The sequence below is a fragment of the Mytilus galloprovincialis genome, chromosome 3 (assembly GCF_965363235.1).
Source record: "Mytilus galloprovincialis chromosome 3, xbMytGall1.hap1.1, whole genome shotgun sequence".
NCBI classification, from domain to species: domain Eukaryota; kingdom Metazoa; phylum Mollusca; class Bivalvia; order Mytilida; family Mytilidae; genus Mytilus; species Mytilus galloprovincialis.
The window spans coordinates 87,485,534-87,508,749 of record NC_134840.1 but is presented as its reverse complement, the minus strand read 5'-3'; the positions used below and the strand labels follow the sequence as shown (position 1 = coordinate 87,508,749).

Here is a 23,216-nt window from a genome sequence, read left to right as displayed (position 1 = left end):
AAGAGCTCAAGGATTTCTGATGTTATATGTTTACTTGTTTATGTCTGATATAGTAAAGTTTGTTAATATGCAAGTTAAAATACATGTATAATCGATCGTTCAGTCTAAATTGTCTTCGTCTGAATTACAGGGCCACAATGATGACGTAAAGTCAACGTCTTGAAATCCACTGATACTAGAATCTTCAGACATACAGTCATCGTTTATTGGCATGCTTTTCGCATCTTTTGGCCAGTTCACTATTGTTGCTGGAATTTCACCTTTGTTTTTTGAGAAAAGTAAATATGTTGTACTATCTATTGAACTTTCAGAGACATCAAATGCATTTGTATAATTGGAATTGTTATTTCTTGTTTGAGAGACGTTGGCGGATTTTTTTCGTTTTTCTCTTTTTCTGAAAACTGGTGATAATGGTGGTGTTTTACACGTAGAAACCGTCGGGAGCCCCAGTGTAGCTTTAGACTCGTTATTTGAACAATATTTATTCTTTAATTTTATAGTAATATCATTTGGATCTAATTTTCCATAAGTCATGTGTTCCATAACAATCAATGACGCACCAAGAGTATCTTCGTAAGTTAACAATGCAGATTTACCACCTTCTGTTTTTTCATTATCATGCACATGTGTCTCTTGGATCGGTGAAGAGCTCACTCGAATTGATGGTAAATCGTCCTGCGCTGACAAGGACACTTGCATTGATAGAGAATTTTGATGACTTGTACAATCGTGTATTGAATGCTGTTGTTTTGGTTGCTGGTTTTCCTGTCTCGCAGATGGGTTCCGTTGAATAGATAATGAGTTTGCTCGCATATTTAATTGCTCAAAAGCGTCCGTCTTACATACAGCAGATTGTGTTTTCACATTGAAATAAGCTGTAATTTGTCTTAAACATCTTGAAAGATCTCCATGCATGTATTCAATTGCATTTTTACACACGTCCTGCATACCGTAAATATTATCAAATATGAAATTAGAATCAATGTTCAAATAGTTTGGCGTTCGGGAAATGGACGGTAATGGCAGTGATATTGGACTACATCGTTGATCAGTTCCATGAGCAGAGCACGATGACAGTGATCTTTCCCGATTCGCATGTTCGGGGATAGTCAAATTTGGTGTGCGTATAAATAACACGGGTATATTGGTTAATTTCACTTGTTGAATTAAAGCGAATGTGTTGCTTTGTGCCAGACTTGATTCAGACAATAAGAATAAGCATGCATCAACGTTTGGTATCTCGCTAAGTATATCATTATTTGCATCACAACTGTGAACTGCAAAATAATGACTCAATTGACTTAGTAAATCGCCACATGTACCATTGTCACTTTCAAACGTTCGTTTACCAAGTATAAGTAGTCTTGGGGTGATTGTATAACTTCCTCTAGTGTATGCTTCTGATGTTACTGTAATCGTGGGTACAACTTCGTTAGAATTCTTCGTTTTTTCAAAATCATTAAACAATCGATCCGTCTTAGACTGAGTTTGAATTTTGTAAGTTCTTAGATAATTTAAGAAATTCTCTAAAACTTTATTTTTCAATAAGTCAGAGTGAATCTGCAAAAGTTCCACTAGCGTATCTATTTTATCTTTATTATCTCGGATCCATTTTAAAGCACTTCTGTAACTTGGGTAGTTACTGCGTCGTGGTTGATTAAGAGAACTATATTCCTGTACTAGTCTATCACGAGACATGCCACCGTGTCTTTGACCTGGAACACGGAAGTGGTTTAGTGTGTGTTTACTGGAAGAAAAAAGTACGGTAATTACCACATTAATGAATATGTGATTGAATTTCAACGTCTGTCAAAAGGATCTGGTATTTCGTGGATCTCTTGTGGCAAAGAACCAATAATGATAACCATTTTTTGCGTTATTTATTTATTTTTTTTTTCCTTTTAAAAGAGTCTATAAAAATAGCTGTGCTAATATATAAAGTGTTATCGGTAGACCAAGTTAGACCAGTGAGTCGAGAACGTTAGAAAAATAACTCTTCTTGTGATTAAGGATGAACTAAGGTGAAGTTTTGGAATTCATGTCAAAATTTTTGGACTCCTTGGTGTTTTTCCATACAAAACAAGGTACAATATTTTGCCCCATAACACCCATTTATTTTTTCATATAAGACTAAATAGCTCATGAAAGGTCATTTAACAAAGTTTTAGAAGATTCTTAAATTTCATTCTTTTGTTTTGGGACCCAAATTATACCAATGCTAACATAAGGTGAAAGTCCGAGTCAGCCTTTTCCCGCCATATTTTAAATCTCATATATCTTGAAAAGGAGGTCCATGACCTATCAATATTTTTAGCTTATTTTTATCTTTAGCGAATGCTCTACCAGCTGTAAGTATCAATTTTAATTTCTTAATTTCTTAATTTTCACCTAACCTCACCTAAGTACATCCTTAAAGTAAAGAAGTCAAAAGCCTAGTATGTATAGGTATTCATACCGATTTATTAAGATATTTTGAACCCACAATATTCAATATGCATATTTTAAAATTATGTATTAATCGGGTGTTTGAAATTGAAGTGCTTACTCATATTGTTTTATACTTATATTTTATGAAAATAAATGAATAAGAACTTTGTAAAAAATTATTCTAAACTTTTATTGGCATGTTGGAAGTGAAAACGATCTTGGTTTAGTTGAAAGCAGATAATTATACATACAATACAATTTTATTATATTTTTCTGAAAATATTACGTAATCTGTTTATAATGTTTTCCTTTTTTTTTAAATTCCGTTTAATCGTATAAGTTTGTGATTTTCAAATAGTTTGGCCTCCAGCATCACCGAAGAGACATCTATATAGTACAACAAAATTGGTGCCGTTAATGTTATTTTTTTTTTTAGATTCGTAGAAAAATTAAAACTTGCCACTAAAAATAGACACCGGATGTTTGACATCTAGATATCTTTTAGTTTGTTGGGTTGATATCTTATAGAATTATAGTCTTCGTTGACTTGTATTCAAACTTATGTAGGTTAGATTTTTTATTTAATAAAGACATATATTACATTAGAATCAATCGCGCTCTCTTGTTGCGATGAACTAGACTGACAGTAAATATATATGTTATAGTATATAAACTTAATTGGTATAACTTCTCCCTTTATGCGTTCTATATCGTGAGGAACGCGTCTTCATTGTCATGAATCTGGCAACTGTATTGTGGGAATGCCGCCGCGCTTTCGAACCATCGCTTAATGTTTTATTGTGATGCAATGCAAAAACTTAAAAATAAACCCAATGTGTCTAAACGTTCATAAAATCTGCTATCTGCGTAAACGTCTTTATGTCCTTATGATTTTTTTTTACTATTTGCTATTTTCCCAATCCACTATAAATAAATATGTTTAAACTTAAACTAAAATCCTTTGATGTTGTGTTGCTGTTTTATTGCGTGTATTGATAACGGTGTAAGCCTGAAAAATAAAGACCAAATATTGAAGTTGACAATTTAATCTATAAAGATATATCGATCAAACCTAAAAACCGAAAAATAATCTCCTTTCGTGAATTTCTGAGTATTTTTAATTAACATATGTAAAAAAAATCTGTTATGTAAATTCAATTAATTCAAACACCTTACCTTTTACTTGCAAAGGATTTGATTTTCAGGTCGTGAGATCTATTTTCCATTACTTTTGTAGTAGATATTTTTTCACATTTACCTGTATTAGTAATTGATTTTGCAAACGATCTGTTGTCATAGAAACAGTTTGGATGACAGACATTTTGATAGAAATGTGACAATGAAGATCTGCATCTGCTATAACATACATTAAAGGAAGTTAATGGTCGGTAATTAGCGATTCCAGAAATCAATAATGTGTATGTAAACAGAAAGATAAAAGTGGAAGAATATACAATCTAATTAATATAACAAGTTTCATATTGTTATGTTTTGTCATCTGTTTGTTTATCAAATAAGAGAAATAGCAGACACATATCTGAAATAACAAATCCAGACACTCTAAGAAAATGGAAAGACAATTGATGCAGTTGCAAGTCTTTGAAGTCTTCGTTTATGCTAACTTGCGAAGAAATGTCTGTTTATTGCGTTGTTGGTTTGATGTCTCGTAAATAGTGGAAATATGTAGGCATGTGTTACATATAACAACTAGTATAAGTGTGAATCTTTGACGATCAAACTATTACGACTTCAGTTAATATGTTATAATTGTGTTACTATGGCAACCTCTGTTAAGACATCTGTTATCAATAGCTCAGTCTGACTATCTAGGAATTTTTTCAACTTATGTCATACAAATTTCCAAATTTGGAGTTTGACTGTATTTACTGTAAAGACACCCGGTCACATAATTTAATAACTTTACTTTGTTGACATTTTGCAATCATTGTCATACTGACTCAATACTCAAGTAAAATGTTTTAAGACAACAAAAAAAAAGGCTTTCTTTCATATATATCTTAACGTGCAAAATTACCCCCCCCCCAAAAAAAAAAAAATCAACTTTACCGTGACTCAGTGAGTGTGGGGTTGTATATTTACTGAACGATTTGTATGTTGTATTTTGTTGTTCTTTAAAAATCAATAAAACATTGAGAACTAGAAGATAGTTTTCATAGACGTTCACTTTAAACCAAAAGAAGTTTAATGAATTATCTATAATTCTTTTACGCGACATGATCGTGACATTGAACAAAGGAAAGGGCTTCATGGATAAATTGAAGTTGAACAATAATATGAGACTATAACCTAAAGAGTTGCTAGACTGAAATAAACAAATTATACACAAGTCAGAGTTTTTACCATTTTGACATATTGTTTTTAAATGTTAACAACGACGACCGTAAGAGCATACGATACAGTTTTGATTCCATATTGAAATTTTGATGAACATTTGCATATAGGCTATTTTTTGCCTGATTAAATCAAATATGTAATAAAAAAAAATGTATACCTTCATGTATTACTTTTTGAGTAAAATAAGGTCCAAATTTTATATTCGGATTTGTGGACGTATTTATCCTTTCGACAGAAATACATAACCTTTTAGTTTTAAAGGATAAACACAAGCTGTTTTTTGTTAAATCATTTGTAAATTCTGTTTTATATAAATCTCCTTTAATTTTGTGCAATTTGTTTTTCAAATAACTCATATTTATTAAATGTTCACGAATGTAGAAAAAAAACGTCTACTTTGGCTGCATACTTATCAAATTTTTTAAAAAATGCACTATTTACGTTTACATGAAAATTGGCACACATAATCTTCTTACGTAATCAAACCAAATGGCATTTTAAAAAAGAGGCGTCCAAGAACTCGTTTACAAGTTAGATAAGATTGAATGATAAAAATCAGTCGAAAACTAAATCTTTTCTCGATAAGTCATAGTTTGAACTGTATCGTTTGCCCTTAGCTGATTGATGGTTGGTTGTTTAAGTATTGCTTTTAATTATATACTATGTAACAAAATTGTTGATAGAACATAAAAAACAAGATATAGTAAGATTGCTACTGTGAAAAAACTCTACACAAGAGACCAAATGACACATAGATAACAATTAAACTATAGGTAACATTACGGCGTTCAACAAGGAACAAAACCCATATGATAGAATGTCTGTATGATTTCATTTTATTTCCTCTAGTGAAAGTCTTATCTGATAACAATAAACCTTATATTACTCTGGAAGCAGTGTCGCACCTCTACTTTCCTTTTAAAGAAAAGGTATTTAGAATACTCAGATAGAGTATGACAAAAAGAGTATGAATCAAATATAATGATATTAACGTGCTTATTAGTAATTTCTGAATTGTGGACGCTATTCTAAATATCTTTTTTTAAAATAATAACACATATTATGCATCGTAACATTACCTTCATTTCAATCCTTGTTAAAAAAAAAATTGCCTTGAGAAAATGCTTCGACATTTTTACTGGATGATGCTAAATTTGAATTTGAATACCGACCAGAATCATAAACTCAGAAAGACAGCATTATGAGTTGGATACAAGGCGAAGTTTGCATCTAAACTCATATTACTGTAAACCATTAAAAAGTTCATGCATAAAAAATCTAATCACTTGATGACGAAACGTATCAAAATACCATGGTGTAGTACTTCGCAAATTAAAAGATATGTTTGCATGATCAAATTCAGAACACTATGCATGTTTTAGTACATGGTACCATTATATTTCAGTACCGTTGAGATGCAACCTCCTTGCCAACTATTACTAAAGTGGAATGTTGTATTCTCGAATGATTGTCAGACCGTAGTAATAAATAACGCCTTTTTTTCACAACAACATTTTATCTTATAAAAGCTGCTTATCATCTTCCCAGTACTAATATCATCTATATCTGGATATAATCTTCGGAATAATTACCGTTTCAATGGGATCATTTAATTAGTACGCTAGAACGTACAAACAATTTCATTTTTTCCGAATACAATATAGCAATGGAATGTCACCCATGAATCAAAACTCTGCAAACTGAGAGGAGTATCTGACATTCTGGGGAGTAGGATTTTTCTAGATTGGTCTTTACATTCATCTGTTGCTACATGCATATAATGCTTATTTTTCCAGCGGCTTTTGTATACGCCTGTATTTTGTGTTGCACAATATTTATTTTCATCATATTTAAAGTTGTGCAAAACTATTTATTTTCAGTTCTAACAAGTTATTTTCAAAATCCTCACCCCCTGGTTAAATGAATTGATCGTCCCCTCATGTCATACCTTTCTTTCAAGCGAAGAACATCGGAATGGGAATCTGTATCTGTATGGGTAAAGTATGGGTATGCATGGGCTTTATTACTTAGGGGTGCGGATACCGCAAATCATGAGTCCTGGGTGCAGCTATATATATATTGCTTGAAGCTTTTGGTTGACTTGACTGCAGTCACATTGCTATATAAAAGATTGTTCCAGCTAGTCTACAGCAGTTCTGATGAAACATGAGCTTTTAAATTGGTGGTTTGATGGATCTTTACTGTTTGTGTTGATGCGGGATTTAACATCTTTCCACAATTTAGTCTTGGATTTTTTGGGGGTTTGTTTTGGCATCTTTTAGTTTTGGATAATGTAGAAGTCGGCATCAATGATACCTGACCATCAACCACCCTGTAGATAATTATTTACCTGTCATTTTTGTGATGCATCCATCATCTCTTGATTTGTAGTCATTATTGATAAAACGCGCCGCCCTTCTTTTTACAATTTCTAGCTGGTCATAATTATGCAGATTGCTCCATATTTCAAAATCTAACTAGGGATTTGCATTTGTTTTCCGTCGTTCTTTTAAGCAATGTTGTAAATCAAAAAATCAAAAATGTTAAAGATAAAGAATATGTTTGTCTTGACATAAAACTGCTTATATTTCTTTTAGATATTTAGAAAATACATGATAGCCGATATAAAAGATCATTATGCCGGGGAAATACTTTACTTTATCTTTGCATTCCATCATCGCAAATCAAACTTGTGACCCTTAAGTGCCATAGCGTTATGGACGATGAACGACTCAAGGCGATTAAAAATCTTTGATCAAAGAGAAACATATAAAGTTAAGGCGTTAGACATGACAGTCTTCATCAGAAAAAAACCTTCAGCATAACTTCGGAATAACATCTCAATGTCATCCGCTGTACACTTGTCTCCTTATGGTGAAATTTTGTAATGTTAGCCTTAGCTTGTATCTTCCGATGAGTTTTATTCACTTATTTGGCTTTATTACTTTTTGTTATCTGAGCGTCACTGCTGAGTCTTATCATGTAGACGAAACGCACGTTTGGTGCATTAAATTATAAGTCTGGTAACTTTGATAACTTTTAGCATGTACTATTGTATTGTTTATTTGTAACGTATATTTCTGCGTTCTAAATGATCTAAGATATAGGAAGATGTGGTATGAGTGCAAATGAGACAACTCTCCATCCAAGTAACAATTTATAAAAGTAAATCATTATAGGTCAAGGTACGGCCTTCAACATGGAGCCTTGACTCACACCAAACAGCAGCTATAAAGGGCCTCAAAAATTACTAGTATATAACCATTAATGAAATATTTTCCATTTCAATTCAATATTTATTGGAAAGAGCACAATAGAGGCGTGATCCAAATACAGACAATAGCATTATTAAAACAACATATAAATGAAATATAGATGCATGTAACAACAAGTTGTAATTTAAGTAAATTCTATGGGTACCATAACATTCTAAGTATATTATATGAATACCATTACATTTTAAACTGATATTGATACCATACACATCCCGATTATTCAAAATTTTCATAATTTTACTTTAATAATCACACAATCACCAGGGGCGGATGCAGGAATTTTCGAAAGGGGGGGTGCTAACCTAGGGCACCCAGGGCAAAAGGGGGGGGGGTGCAAAACATATGTCCTGATACAAATGCATTGATCGGCAAAAATAAAGGGGGGGTGCGCACCCCCGGAACCCCCCCCTTGGATCCGCCACTGATCACCTATAAAAGATAAATGTGTAAATGCATAAACTACTATAAAAGATAATTATTATTTTCTGATGAAACAGTATGGTGGTTTCTCAAATTAAGAGCTTCATTAATGTACATACAATTAGATTTTAGTTCTTTTTCAGACATAGGACTTTTCAAATATATTTTAATAATTCGGATATAAATATATTAGACCATGAATTTTCTCTTTTTGTGAGAGTTTTGTCCACTTCAAAAGCAGCCTTGAGAATTTCACCAGACCTTTCACCAATATCACTGAGACGCACATAGTATTTATACACAAGTTGATAACATTTAATGCTTATGGGTAATGTGACCATTTCGCATCGAACTGCTAGATTGGAAGACTTTCCATGAACCCCAAGTATGTTTTTAAATATGGAGTTTTTTCTAAAATATTTAAGATACGGAATTAAATCCGTCATTGCGTCAAGTTTATTGATTCTACGCATCAATCAATGACGTAAACAGCAAGCACATTTTCTAACCATACGGCAATTTTTTCCTAGGACTGCTAAAAAAGAAACTGAAACAGATTAATTATGAGCCAGTTTAAAGTTACCACAAGTCGTGATGGCAGACGTGTATTTGGAGGTTTTTATTATTATCTAGCTAAATATCTTTGACTTTCAAGGCCAATGGTTTTATAATTATACACGGTTAAAAGCACAGGCACTTGTTTCTATCCATACGAAGGTCGACTATCCATATAAATAGGCTTCTATTTATATGGATAGTCGACCTTCGTATGGATAGAAACAAGTGCCTGTGGTTAAAAGAATTTGTGCACATATTTTCAGAAAACATTGTTTGGGCACAGGGGCTTGTTTAGTGCCGTGTGGTTTGGGTTATGCTTATGGTTAGGGACATTATTATATATTTCGATTAAATATGTTAACTTATAGACTGTGTCCATATCTGGGGCTTTATATGTATAACGTAATGGTACCCAAATTGCACCTATTTAGCAAAACTAGCAGCGAAAATCTTACAAGATTTTCTAGAGACTAAACAATTTGTTTTTTTTATGATTTGATACTAAGCACATCTTTCAACATAGGTAAAACTATTTAGATATGCACAAAACGTTCACAGTATCTATCAACAGATGAAGTATTTACTGAAAAAGCAAAATGTACTGAAACGTCGCCATGCGACGTCATCAAAACGTCATCTTTTTAAAATGAACAAATACAATATGTTACAAGTATCCATTTAAAAAATAATGAAGAGTAAGCTTGGACTAATGTCCAATTGTTCAAAATATTTAAAGAAATTAAACAAAAGCTCTGTTATTAGACTTTTGACTATGTGAATTAAAGCATGGAAGCAATTTGGGTACTCCTCATTTCAGAATCATTGATGGTTTGGAGGTCAGTTTAGACCAATTTTTCTATGATTCCATATGGAATAAAAATCAAATTGGTGTACCTTTATAATAAAGAAAGATAGGGCTACAAAATAAACACAGAATGGACATTTTTGTTTTCATGATAAAAAAACGTAGATGAAAAAACTGTCAAAATAGGTGCAATTTGGGTACCGTCACGTTATATGTAAAAGGTATCATGAAGTGTAGTCATCCATGTAGAGTGTAAAGGGCCTTTAACTTAATTAAAGTACTCAGTAGTGAAATGTACATCTTCGCTAGCCAAGGGTTACGATCCACTCTCGCTCTCTGGAGTGGATCGTAACCCTTGGCTAGCGAAGATGTGAAATGTAGTGCCAGCGTCTATTAGAATAAAAATAATTTACCCCAGAGCTCCAGATAAGCTGCGTATTTGCGTGATCACGCAATACAAATAATTAAAAACCAATGCAATTGCCCATTGCAGGGGATAATATAGTCATCAATGTGCTGATGGATTGTCGTATGATGTAGATATAGTTCTTAAACCCAATTCATCCAAAGGAAAACCCAATTATATGCGAAAACCTTGAGTTCTTCACACTTTTATTCGTTTTCGTATGCGTTATTTACCCTGAGCTGATTACAGTCGTCTGCGTAAATCTATTTTTATAATATTTATAATTTGAAATATCCTTTCGTTCTAAAAATAGAGCGTTGTGCATCAAGTAGTGCCTGTTGGAATTTTCCGTTGCTCAAATGGTACACATGTTTATGAAAACATTTCAATCTTCTTGGCATTTATCCAATTAGCGTTTGTCATGTTGTCATATTCTTTCTGGAATTGCTCAGGATTTATCAAGTTAATGTCCGGTAAAATGAATAAAAGCATGTTTTCATCTTCTTTTTGGTAGCTGAGGGAAAGTTATGATGATAACAAGACTCAGCTAGTGTTTTTAGGAAACTGTCATTCAAATGCACGGTCGTGTTTGCGTACCTTAACAATCCGATAAACCGGGGGTTATGTCGAGAAAATTCAGATGTAGGTCTACATAATATTTGATATATTTTATCATGTTTATATCAAATCTATTAAAATTGAAAAAAAATCCATTTAACTGGTTAGCATTTTTGGGTATTTGATATTCGGTCCTAGACAACACTATGCTGAATAGAATGTACTCAAAGCAATGGAGGCTGGAAGTGGGACTTCTGATATAACTTTGATATTTTGTTATTTAGACCACGATGACCGATGGACAGACAATGGCAGAGGAGGTCATGGTGGTGGACAAAGATCTTTTGGAAAACGAGGTGGAAGGAAGAATTATGGGGGCTTTAATAGAGGAAGTGGTTACAACAGAGGTGGTATGTTGTCTTTAATTTTAACATTGGTGAAATTTTAATATTCCAAGAATGAAGTTTTATAAGATTTGTTACCCTTATGTACATGTATCAAGACTTCTTATTATGATTTCAAGTTTGTTTTGATTATTTGTATGCCCCACCTACGATAGTAGAGGGGCATTATGTTTTCTGGTCTGTATGTCAAGTGGTCCCGCTTCAGGTTAAAGCTTTTGGTCAAGGTAGTTTTTGATGAAGTTGAAGTCCAATCAACTTGAAACTTAGTACACATAGATATAGGAAGATGTGGTGTGAGTGCCAATGAGACAACTCTCCATCCAAATAACAATTTAAAACACATGTTCCTTATGATATGATCTTTCTAATTTTAATGACAAATAAGAATTTTGACCCCAATTTCACGGTCCACTGAACATAGAAAATGATAGTGCGAGTGGGGCATCTGTGTACTGGGGACACATTCTTGTTTTATATTATTTTATGAAGGCACACTCATTACATTGTATTTAATTATCATCAAGATAAAAAAAGGCAAAATTGACATGAGTCAAGATCATACCAATGTCATATTTACCTATTTACATAAGAAATATGAAATTTATAAAAAAATTATCGGTCGTCCCACTCTCTATATCACTCTGTTCAGCTCTTAATATTATTCCGTATCATGTCTTTGTGACGTCAAATACGTTGACCCGGCTTTAATAACTTTGACCCGGACATATCAGCGATGTCATAATGTTTGAACCGACGTTAATAACTTTGACCCGAACTTATCAAGTCATCTTTTGTGTGCTGGTGAAACAAAGAAAACACTTCTGAAACACGCAAATATAGCCAGATAAATCGGTTATCAGATAATCTGCATATTGAAGTAATAGTGTTATGTTGTGTTAGCAACTACTGGGTTCAGATTGAGTTGAACTTGGATCCAATAAGTAATCCACTTTCTGGTATTATTTAGTGAAAGAAAGGCAGAAGCTATTAAGAGAAACAATATTATATTTTGAAGGAAGACCAGACAGATCTAGAGGAAGAGGTAGAGGATTCAATAATGGCCCTGGACCAAGAAGTAGATTTGATGATGAAGGAGATGTAGATATGGGAGGTAACTCTGGTGGGCCATCCACATCAAGATAGTAAGTGTTTCTGTAATATATTTGAGGTTTTTACTTTTGTTTGTTTTGATTTTACTTAAAATTATGGTGACACAGCCAATGTTAATATTTCATGCATGTAAATGACAGTATCTTTTGAAGACAGTTCCCTTTATAAGCAGATAATTTGAAAAAAGTAGGATTAAATGGATTGATTTACATTGTATATACATGTATCTATATTTTATATATATATTTTTGTGAAGTGTTTTCTGCATGTTACTGCAGGAATTTAGTTGTCAGATTAAAGTATTTTTTCACATTACAGCCAATAGCATTGAGTGTATAGTAGGGAAATGTATTATATTTGGTAAGCTTGCTGGCTAGCTGAACCGTGAAGTCATTAATAGGATAGGTAAACTACCTTCTTTTGAGAGTAGACTTGTCCAACAGATAACCAATCTATCTGTCTGTAGGACTAGGCCACTCCGAAAGGAGAGTAGTATACCCTACCTAATAATTACTTCATGGTTCAGCTGGCAAGCAAGCTAACCAAAGATATTAGCTTTAGCTACACAATTTTAATATGCACAATAAAGGCATATCATGCGCCCTTAGTGCAGCTGTTTATTAGGCATGAGTACAAAGGAAATCACCTTTGTTAAGCACTGATCTTATTTAATTTGTACAAAAAGGATAAAAAATCATAAATGTTGCATTCCTATTTATCAGCTTTGAATTTTTTTTTTTTATACCAAACAATGCAAGAATGATTTAAGGAAATGTGGTATATATGATTCCAATCTATCCACAAAAGTTCAAATATAGTGGACGTAAGCAGTTATAGGCAACTGTATGGCCTTTAACAAAGGGAAAAACCCATACTGCATTATCCACTATTAAAGGACCTGTCATGAAAAATGGGGAACAATTTAATTTATAAAAAAACATTTTAAGAATAACAAATATGACAGACATGAATGGAAGACAAAACTACAGGCTCAATACTTTGGACAGGCACATACAAATTTTGCCGGGTTCAACAAGTTTGCTGGTGCCAAACCTTTAACCCAAACCTTAGACAGTGGTGTTACAGTGCAACATAAGAAATATCAAACTAATCCATTTGTACAAAATGTTCTTTTTTGTGACGGACTGGATACATAAACTCTGTGTTTGTTTATGGTAAACTTAGTTCAAACTTAACTCCAGTGTTTTACTGGGACTTTGGTGTGACAAGAATTTAGTGTTCAAAACAAAGATTAGTCATAAACAACACACCTATTGACTTTCAAAAAGGACTTACAATTTTGTATTTAAACTTCTATCAAGTGTTCTTAACCAGAACTGAGTATCAACACTGATCTTTGGGATTGTTGTTTGAATTAAACATAAAATTATATCTGCATGTCTACTTTCATTACTTTTAGTACACCTTATGGAAACAGCAGAAGAGGAGACAGGAGAAATACTTATGGTAGAGACAGAAATACACAAGCACCAAGTAAGATGGCATACTTTTCATAGACTTAAATACACAAGTAGCTAGAAGGATATACTATTTCTCTTACATAGAAATACACAATCACTTATATGTCAACACATAATTTTACTTCTTTCTTGAACTCACACCTAACGACCTCTGTGGTCTCCTCGGACTCCTGGTTACCATGTACATTTCATACCTTACAGCACATCTAAAAAATCTTTCACAGCTTAGAAGAAATTGGATATTTGTAACGCCAAACATTACTTCACAACACTTTAATCACATGGTGATGAATTAACAAATTCATTTGTTTAAAAAACAGATTTTTTTTTTTTATGTATGCTCTTGCGTAATAGTGAAAATAGAATAATATTAGAATATCTTAGTATATTTTGATAATTTATTCTATAATGTTTTATAGTAATTCTGATGAAGGAACTTATTTTGGTAGTACTACATTATAATTCTTCATTGATAACTTTCAAAAGTTTTTTGTGTAAATGAAATTTGAAAAAATTTTGATGTCATCTTTTAGATGCAGATAAATATAAAAAGATGGGATTACCTGTAAGAGGTTCAGACAATCAGTGGTATCGAGTACTGGTAAGTTATTTTTGTACCAATTTTGATAGGATGTGATGGTAGATCCTCATTATTATTATGGACTTTTTTTTTAAAGTGATGACTATCTTATATTGAATTAAAGATTTTGGTGCTGAAAAAGGCCTAGTATATTTACATTACAAATTGGTCTGAATTTAAAGTTTAACTCACTATTTTTTGTGGAAAATACCATACCAAAGTGATTTGTTTGACAATTTGATTAGTAAGTTCCTCATGCATTTTCCTTGATATTGACAGGTTGATGATATAATAGATCTAGTTGAATATCTATAGTCCTTTGGACTAGACTGAAGCTGCATATTATCGTTGGCTGTAGGTGTCAATTTTAAATTATACCCTGCTTTGAAAAAGGGGGTTATACTGTTTTTCCTTTGTCTGTCCATCTGTCCGTCCCTTGAATATTTTTCGTTGCATTTTTCTCAGGAACTACAATGCAAGGATTTCTGAAATTTGGTTTCAGGGTTTATATAAGTCAGCTATACCGTGTGATGTGTTTTCAGATTCATCACATATGCAGATAGTATATAAACCCCGCCCAGTGAAGCGAAATAAATCTAGTAATACAATACAAGGATTTCTGAAATTTGGTTTCAGGGTTAATATATATATGTCAACTTTACTGTGTGATGTGTTTTCAGATAATCAGTTGGCAGCTTCCTGTTTACCGAACACATGTATCATTTTACACATGATAGCCAAGTGGAAATTTTTGTCACATTTTTCTCAGGAATTACAATGCAAGGATTTCTGAAATTTTGTTTCAGGGTTAATATATGTCAGCCTTACCGTGTGATGTGTTTTTTATACGACTGCAAAATTTGAAATTTTTTTCGTCGTATATTGCTATCACGTTGGCGTCGTCGTCGTCCGAATACTTTTAGTTTTCGCACTCTAACTTTAGTAAAAGTGAATGGAAATCTATGAAATTTTAACACAAGGTTTATGACCACAAAAGGAAGGTTGGTATTGATTTTTGGAGTTTTGGTCCCAACATTTTAGGAATTAGGGGCCAAAAAGGACCCAAATAAGCATTTTCTTGGTTTTCGCACTATATCTTTAGTTTAAGTTAATAGAAATCTATGAAATTTTGACACAAGGTTTATGACCACAAAAGAACGTTTGGGATTGATTTTGGGAGTTTTGGTTTCAACAGTTTAGGAATTAGGGGCCAAAAAAGGGCCCAAATAAGCATTATTCTTGGTTTTCGCACAATAACTTTAGTTTAAGTAAATAGAAATCAATGAAATTTAAACACAATGTTAATGACTACAAAAGGAAGGTTGGTATTGATTTTGGGAGTTTAGGTCCCAACAGTTTAGGAATTGGGGGCCAAAAAGGGACCCAAATAAGCATTTTTCTTGGTTTTCGCACCAGAACGTTAGTATAAGTAAATAGAAATCTATGAAATTTAAACACAAGGTTTATGACCATAAAAGGAAGGTTGTTATTGATTTTGGGAGTTTTGGTCCCAACAGAATAAGGGGCCCAAAGGGTCCAAAATTAAACTTTGTTTGATTTCATCCAAATTGAATAATTGGGGTTCTTTGATATGCCGAATCTAACTGTCATGACTGTGTATGTAGATTCTTAACTTTTGGTCCCGTTTTCAAATTGGTCTACATTAAGGTCCAAAGGGTCCAAAATTAAACTAAGTTTGATTTTGACAAAAAATGAATCAGTTAGGTTCTTTGATATGCTGAATCTAAAAATGAACTTAGATTCTTGATTATTGGCCCACTTTTTAAGTTGGTCCAAATCGGGTCCAAAATTAAACTTTGTTTGATTTCATCAAAAATTGAATAAATGGGGTTCTTTGATATACCAAATCTAACTGTGTATGTAGATTCTTCATTTTTGGTCCTGTTTTCAAATTGATCTACACTAAAGTCCAAAGGGTCCAAAATTAAACTTAGTCTGATTTTAACAAAAATTGAAATCTTGGGGTTCTTTGATATGCTGAATCCAAAAATGTACTTAGATTTTTTATTATGGGCTCAGTTTTCAAGTTGGTCCAAATCAGGATCTAAAATTATTATATTAAGTATTGTGCAATAGCAAGTCTTTTCAATTGCACAGTATTGTGCAATGGCAAGAAATATCTAATTGCACAATATTGTGAAATAGCAAATTTTTTTTTTAATTGGAGTTATCTTTCTTTGTCCAGAATAGTAAGCAAGAAATATCTAATTGTAAAATATTGTGCAATAGCAAGATTTTTTTTTAATTGGAGATATCTTTCTTTGTCCAGAATCAACTTAAATCTTTGTTATATACAATATACAATGTATATTCACTTTTTACTACCAACTGATAAATTAAAATAATCTTTACCATTCAGTGATAACAGGCAATTTTTTTACATCTTAATATTCTATGATGTATTTAAATGAGTAGTTATTGTTGCAAACTCCATTAGAAATTTTAATTGAGATTAGTTTTGGAATAAGGGAAAGGGGGATGTGATTAAAAAAATTGGGTTCAATTTTTCTCATTTGAAATTTCATAAATAAAAAAGAAAATTTCTTCAAACATTTTTTTGAGAGGATTAATATTCATCAGCATAGTGAATTGCTCTAAGAGAAAACAAAAATTTTAAGTTCATTAGAACACATTCATTCTGTGTCAGAAACCTATGCTGTGTCAACTATTTAATCACAATCCAAATTTAGAGCTGAATCCAGCTTGAATGTTGTGTCCATACTTGCCCCAACCGTTCAGGGTTCAACCTCTGCGGTCGTATAAAGCTACGCCCTGCGGAGCATCTGGTTAGATTCATCACTTGACATCTTCCTGTTTACCGAACACTTACATATTTTTACACTATCAACATTATCCACTTGCGGTGGGGGGTATCATCAGTGAGCAGTAGCTTGCAGTTACACTTGTTGCTTTTGCAAACCAATCTATCTTTGAAAGCAGATGAGTTGGGATTTACATGTCCCGAACACATTATTCAAACTTTAAGCCAACCAGTCTTTGCTCTCACTCATAAATGTCGCATGTTTAGTGGAGAAGCAGCAAAACTTTCAAGTCTTTGGTTTAACCTGGGTCAGGATGCCCACTCATGAACTCCTGCATTTGAGGAGAGAACAACCACAAGACCTGTGTGGCTGTTCATAAGAAATGATTGACAATCTAATGTTATAAAATACAATAAAAATGAGAAAGAAAAAGTGACTTTGAACAGTAAGATTTAGTAGTTATATGCTTGTTCACACTATATGTTTAATAATGTTAAATACATTCTAAAACAATGAAGGTTGAAGTTATAGATATATTTCATTTTTAACAGATACCTTTTGGAAAGAAAGCAGGGAAAGATGGACTATTAAAACTACTGAATGACAATCTAGATGTGCCATTTATCCCAGTTTGTGTAAGTTGTACTTGCTACTTTTTTATCATTCGCACCAACAAATTGCAGAACATGCAAACATATATTTGTATTTGTTGTAGTTTAAAGTTTCAGGAACTCTGTTTCCACTGTAACATACCCCGTTGTTATAGTTTAACTGTAACTTACTTATTGTAACTTACCCTGTTATTGTAGTTTAAGGTTTCAGTAGCATTGTTTCCACTGTAACTTACTTATTGTAACTTACCCTGTTATTGTAGTTTAATGTTTCAAAAACATTGTTTCCACTGTAACTTACTTATTGTAACTTACCCTGTTATTGTAGTTTAATGTTTCAGAAACATTGTTTCCACTGTAACTTACTTATTGTTACTTACCCTGTTATTATAGTTTAATGTTTCAGAAACATTGTTTCCACTGTAACTTACTTATTGTAACTTACCCTGTTATTGTAGTTTAATGTTTCAGAAACATTGTTTCCTCTGTAACTTAGCAAGTTTATATAGTAATGCCTTTTCATTTAACATTTATTTGAAATCATTATTTTAATCTTTTTTGACTTATGCTGTACATAGTTAGTAGAAATAAGATGTGGTATGAGTATCAAGGTCTTTTCTATTAAACAAATGATATATTGTTTCAAACTGTGACAATGTGACTCCATGCATCATAATGAGATTACTTTTATATTTTATGGAATATACTGTTGAGGATAAAACCCTTTTAGATCTTATAAGAGAACAGATTACAATCAGTTAGGATGTCTAACAGTTAATGAGTTTCAGAGTAAAGGCTATGGAAAAAGTTAAATGCTTTTTATATTCAAATGTTGAACATTGGAATGTACATGATGTACATGTTGTATAAGTATGATAATTTTAACAAAAAGCATGATAAGGTGAATTTATATCTCAAACAAATTTCTAATACATATATATTTATTGTTACTTATGATTTTTTATATACTTATATTTTTGTTGACTTTTAGTTTCATTTTGAACAAGAGAAAGCTGTTTTTTATATCCAAGACAGAAAAGCATCAGAATCTCTAAGAGGACTTAGTAATAGACTTACAATGTCCAATGGTTTTAAAGTAAGGAACTTTGATTTTAATTTTACTTTTGATAGTCAATGAAACATTAAAGTTAAATATTGAAGTTGATTGTTCTTTTAATATTCCTAGAGAAAATCATTTATGTGAATGTTGTAAAATGTTAGTTGTTGAAGATGAATACCATTTTGTTCTTGTTTATCCAGCTTATAGATCTGTAAGAATACAATTTTTACTGCAGTGTTATTGTTTTTAGCCTAATAATCACAAACTATTGAATATACTTCAAGCAAATCACTAACTATCAAATGTGTATTTATGTAAAAGCTTCATGGAATATTCGATCTAATATAGTCTTATTACTTAATATATCATTGTATTTTACTATTGTTCTCTGCTGTCTATTCATGTTTTATATTATATTATATATGCTGTTAATATTGCCATTGCATGTCTGTGCTTTTGCAATATTGATTGATTGATTCATTCTTTGGGTGAAGGATTTCGAATGCTCAATTCCAATGTGAAACAAACATTGTTACCGTTTATCAAGTTCCATAAGAAAATGTCAACTTATGATTGCATTGAAGTATGTATTATAAACTCATTTCAACTTTTGTACATTATAGATGATTGTGATATCAAAACCAAGTGGTGCACCATCAGTATTTACTTTGGACGAAGAGGTCATAGAAAAACTCAAAGTAAGTATGAAGATACGTAAGGCAAAGTGTTAAGAATATTTATGGATTTTGATAAAACTTTGTATGCATTTAGATCAAGTTGAACTACATCTGTTAATTTAAAAAAAGCCTATATGAAGTTTAGATACAATCAATTTATGATGTGTTAACAAGGTATATAAATGTAAAGAATGCCATTATAGACATGAAAAGCGATGTGAAAAAGTTATTTTATAGCGGTTCTCTAAAAAAAATTTGGCCATGTAATAATCAATGAAAATAAGATATTATTACTGTAAGTATTTCTGTTTTAATGACTATGTAGACAGTTTATTGACTTGTAGAGTTGGTTGTTATGTTGAATTGCTATCTCATTGTCATGTGTATCAAATGTCTTTAATTAACATAATTATTACAGGTGTGTATGAGTAGCAGATACGATCCAGCTACAAAGGCTCTTAACCTCAGCAATCTCTATAATGATACAAGTAAGTATAACAATATACGATCAAGCTACAAAGGCTCTTAACCCCAGTAAACTCTATAATGATACAAGTAAGTATAGCAATATACAATCCAGCTACAAAGGCTCTTAACCTCAACAAACTCTATAATGATGCAAGTAAGTTTAACAACATACAATCCAGCTACAAAGGCTCTTAACCTCAGCAATCTCTATAATGATGCAAGTAAGTAAACAATATATGATCCAGCTACAAAGGCTCTTAACCTCAGCAATCTCTATAATGATACAAGTAAGTTTAACAATATACAATCCAGCTACAAAGGCTCTTAACTTCAGCAATCTCTATAATAATACAAGTAAGTTTAACAATATACGATCCAGCTACAAAGGCTCTTAACCTCAGCCATCTCTATAATGATACAAGTAAGTATAACAATATACAATCCAGCTACAAAGGCTCTTAACCTCAGCCATCTCTATAATGATACAAGTAAGTATAACAATATACAATCCAGCTACAAAGGCTCTTAACCTCAGCCATCTCTATAATGATGCAAGTAAGTATAGCAATATACAATCCAGCTACAAAGGCTCTTAACCTCAGCCATCTCTATAATGATACAAGTAAGTATAACAATATACAATCCAGCTACAAAGGCTCTTAACCTCAGCAATCTCTGTAATGATACAAGTAAGTATAAAAATATACGATCCAGCTATAAAGGCTCTAAACCTCAGCAATCTCTACAATGATGCAAGTAAGTTTTACAATATACGGTCCAGCTACAAATGCTCTTAACCTCAGCAATCTCTATAATGATGCAAGTAAGTATAGCAATATACAATCCAGCTACAAAGGCTCTTAACCTCAGCAATCTCTATAATGATACAAGTAAGTATAACAATAAACAATTCAGCTACAAAGGCTCTTAACCTCAGCAATCTCTGTAATGATGCAAGTAAGTAAACAATATATGATCCAGCTACAAAGGCTCTTAACCTCAGCAATCTCTATAATGATGCAAGTAAGTAAACAATATATGATCCAGCTACAAAGGCTCTTAACCTCAGCAATCTCTATAATGATGCAAGTAAGTAAACAATATATGATCCAGCTACAAAGGCTCTTAACCTCAGCAATCTCTTTATTGATACAAGTAAGTTTAACAATATACAATCCAGCTACAAAGGCTCTTAACCTCAGCAAACTCTATAATGATACAAGAAAGTTTAACAATATACGATCCAGCTACAAAGGCTCTTAACCTCAGCAATCTGTATAATGATACAAGTAAGTATAACAATATACAATCCAGCTATAAAGGCTCTTAACCTCAGCAATCTCTACAATGATGCAAGTAAGTTTTACAATATACGGTCCAGCTACAAATGCTCTTAACCTCATCAATCTCTATAATGATGCAAGTAAGTATAGCAATATACAATCCAGCTACAAAGGCTCTTAACCTCAGCAATCTCTTTAATGATACAAGTAAGTTTAACAATATACAATCCAGCTACAAAGGCTCTTAACCTCAGCAATCTCTATAATGATGCCAGTAAGTATAACAATAATTCTATAATACAGAATGTACCCTTACAACCAAACAAGTTGTGTAGTCGAGTATTTTAAATGTGTACATGTGTAATTGAAAATCGTATGGGGGCTTTGACAGTTGACTGATGGTTTTGGCAGTAATTTGATATTTTTAGTATTTCATGGTCAACATCAAATCACAAAAAATAAATCTGAAAAAAACTAAGTATGACAAATATGGTTGTTCCAAATTATATTTCTAATGATTTAGAGCAGCTGTATTTTTTCCCAACAAACATTGGTATAGAGATAATTTTAGGACCTGGATGTTTGACATCAGTCTGTACTTTGACATTAAAAGGTCATTTAGTTATGCAAATAATATACAATGGATTCATTAATATTCAATGGACTACTTTTCAGTTAAGATTTTTAAAAATTTTTTTATTTATAAATTGTGAAAATTGTAGCAGTTGTTTCATAAAACCAAAAAACCTGGCATTTTTATTTTGATAGCATTATTTTTATGAAGCATTTGTTAAAATTTCATAAATTAATCTCGCATATATGTTATATGTTCAACAATTGCCATATGTAATACACACAAAAAATAACCCTGATTTAACTGTACTTAATTCCATGGATTCTATATATTCTTGATTAGAAGTAAACCATGTACTCTTTAGACAAGTCATGCAGTTTGGGATATACATTTCATTTCAGCTCTTTCTCAAGATAAAATTCATCTGGCATTGAACAAACAAGTTGTCATGTCTCAAGTTTCTGATATTATAGGAGAAAACATACCAGAGGTAGGTTCTATTTACAACCAGATTCATTGAGAATAAATTTCTTGCATCATTTTTGATTCATTTTCATATTAAAGAAAAGCTTTTTAAAGAATTAATGGTCCTTTATTCCCAACCTTTCTCAGGTGAAATAGTATTGTAATATCACATACATATTTCAGGGACTTTCTGTTTTCTTAGAGTTCAGTTTTACTTGATCAGAATCATATTCAGAACCAAACTATTTTTATACGATTCACAAAGCTGGGTGTAATATATTGTGGATGTAGTCATATTTATCCCTAACATTCACATTACATTAGAGTTAATAAATAATTAAACCAATATTACAGGGCTACAAATTCACTGTTACTAACTGAAGACAACTCATATTGGAAAAACTACAAGCCTTTTGGTTAAAAAAATTACAGTATTTTAATCACAAATTCCATTCACACATATGTCAATACATGTACTATGAATGTTTATTAAGATTGAATTTTCTCTGACACAGATATATGGTTTTCAAGAATTTAATAAAACTATTAATTTTCTTATTTTCCCTAATATTTTACCTGCTAAATCATGCTCTGAATTGTTTTGCAGCTGGAAACTCTTGATGTGAGTGAGAACAAATTGATGGGTCTGGATAACATGAGAGATCTTGTGACTAAAGCTCCAAATGTAGTCAGACTAAACATGGGGAAAAACTTGGTAAGTTAGATATTGTTATATACAATTTTCTCTACAGCTTTGATATATTAATAAATTTTAAATAAGTGCATCCTATTTTACATTTAAAAGACCTCTACGTGGAAATCATGGTTGTAAAATTTCTGTTCCAGTGACAAAATAGGTTTGTAATTTAATATTAACAATCTTGAGTGAATGTTCAGTGTAAACAATATTCATTTA

The 23,216-nt window shown here is 32.0% G+C and overlaps 1 protein-coding gene across 1 annotated transcript in view; it reads left to right on the top strand.

Annotated features, from left to right (window-relative positions):
- The first annotated feature begins 8,936 nt into the window (after nucleotides 1–8,936).
- Nucleotides 8,937–23,216, top strand: part of LOC143069284 (nuclear RNA export factor 1-like) — a 32,134-nt gene continuing 17,854 nt past the window's right edge. Inside the window, exons 1-11 of the mRNA XM_076243840.1 lie at nucleotides 8,937–9,092; nucleotides 11,089–11,214; nucleotides 12,224–12,350; nucleotides 13,739–13,812; nucleotides 14,333–14,400; nucleotides 17,714–17,797; nucleotides 18,765–18,869; nucleotides 19,457–19,531; nucleotides 19,929–19,998; nucleotides 22,237–22,325; nucleotides 22,908–23,015. Coding sequence (XP_076099955.1) covers nucleotides 9,041–9,092; nucleotides 11,089–11,214; nucleotides 12,224–12,350; nucleotides 13,739–13,812; nucleotides 14,333–14,400; nucleotides 17,714–17,797; nucleotides 18,765–18,869; nucleotides 19,457–19,531; nucleotides 19,929–19,998; nucleotides 22,237–22,325; nucleotides 22,908–23,015 — 978 coding nt within the window. The 5' untranslated portion in view covers nucleotides 8,937–9,040. The remainder of the gene's footprint in view (nucleotides 9,093–11,088; nucleotides 11,215–12,223; nucleotides 12,351–13,738; nucleotides 13,813–14,332; nucleotides 14,401–17,713; nucleotides 17,798–18,764; nucleotides 18,870–19,456; nucleotides 19,532–19,928; nucleotides 19,999–22,236; nucleotides 22,326–22,907; nucleotides 23,016–23,216) is intronic.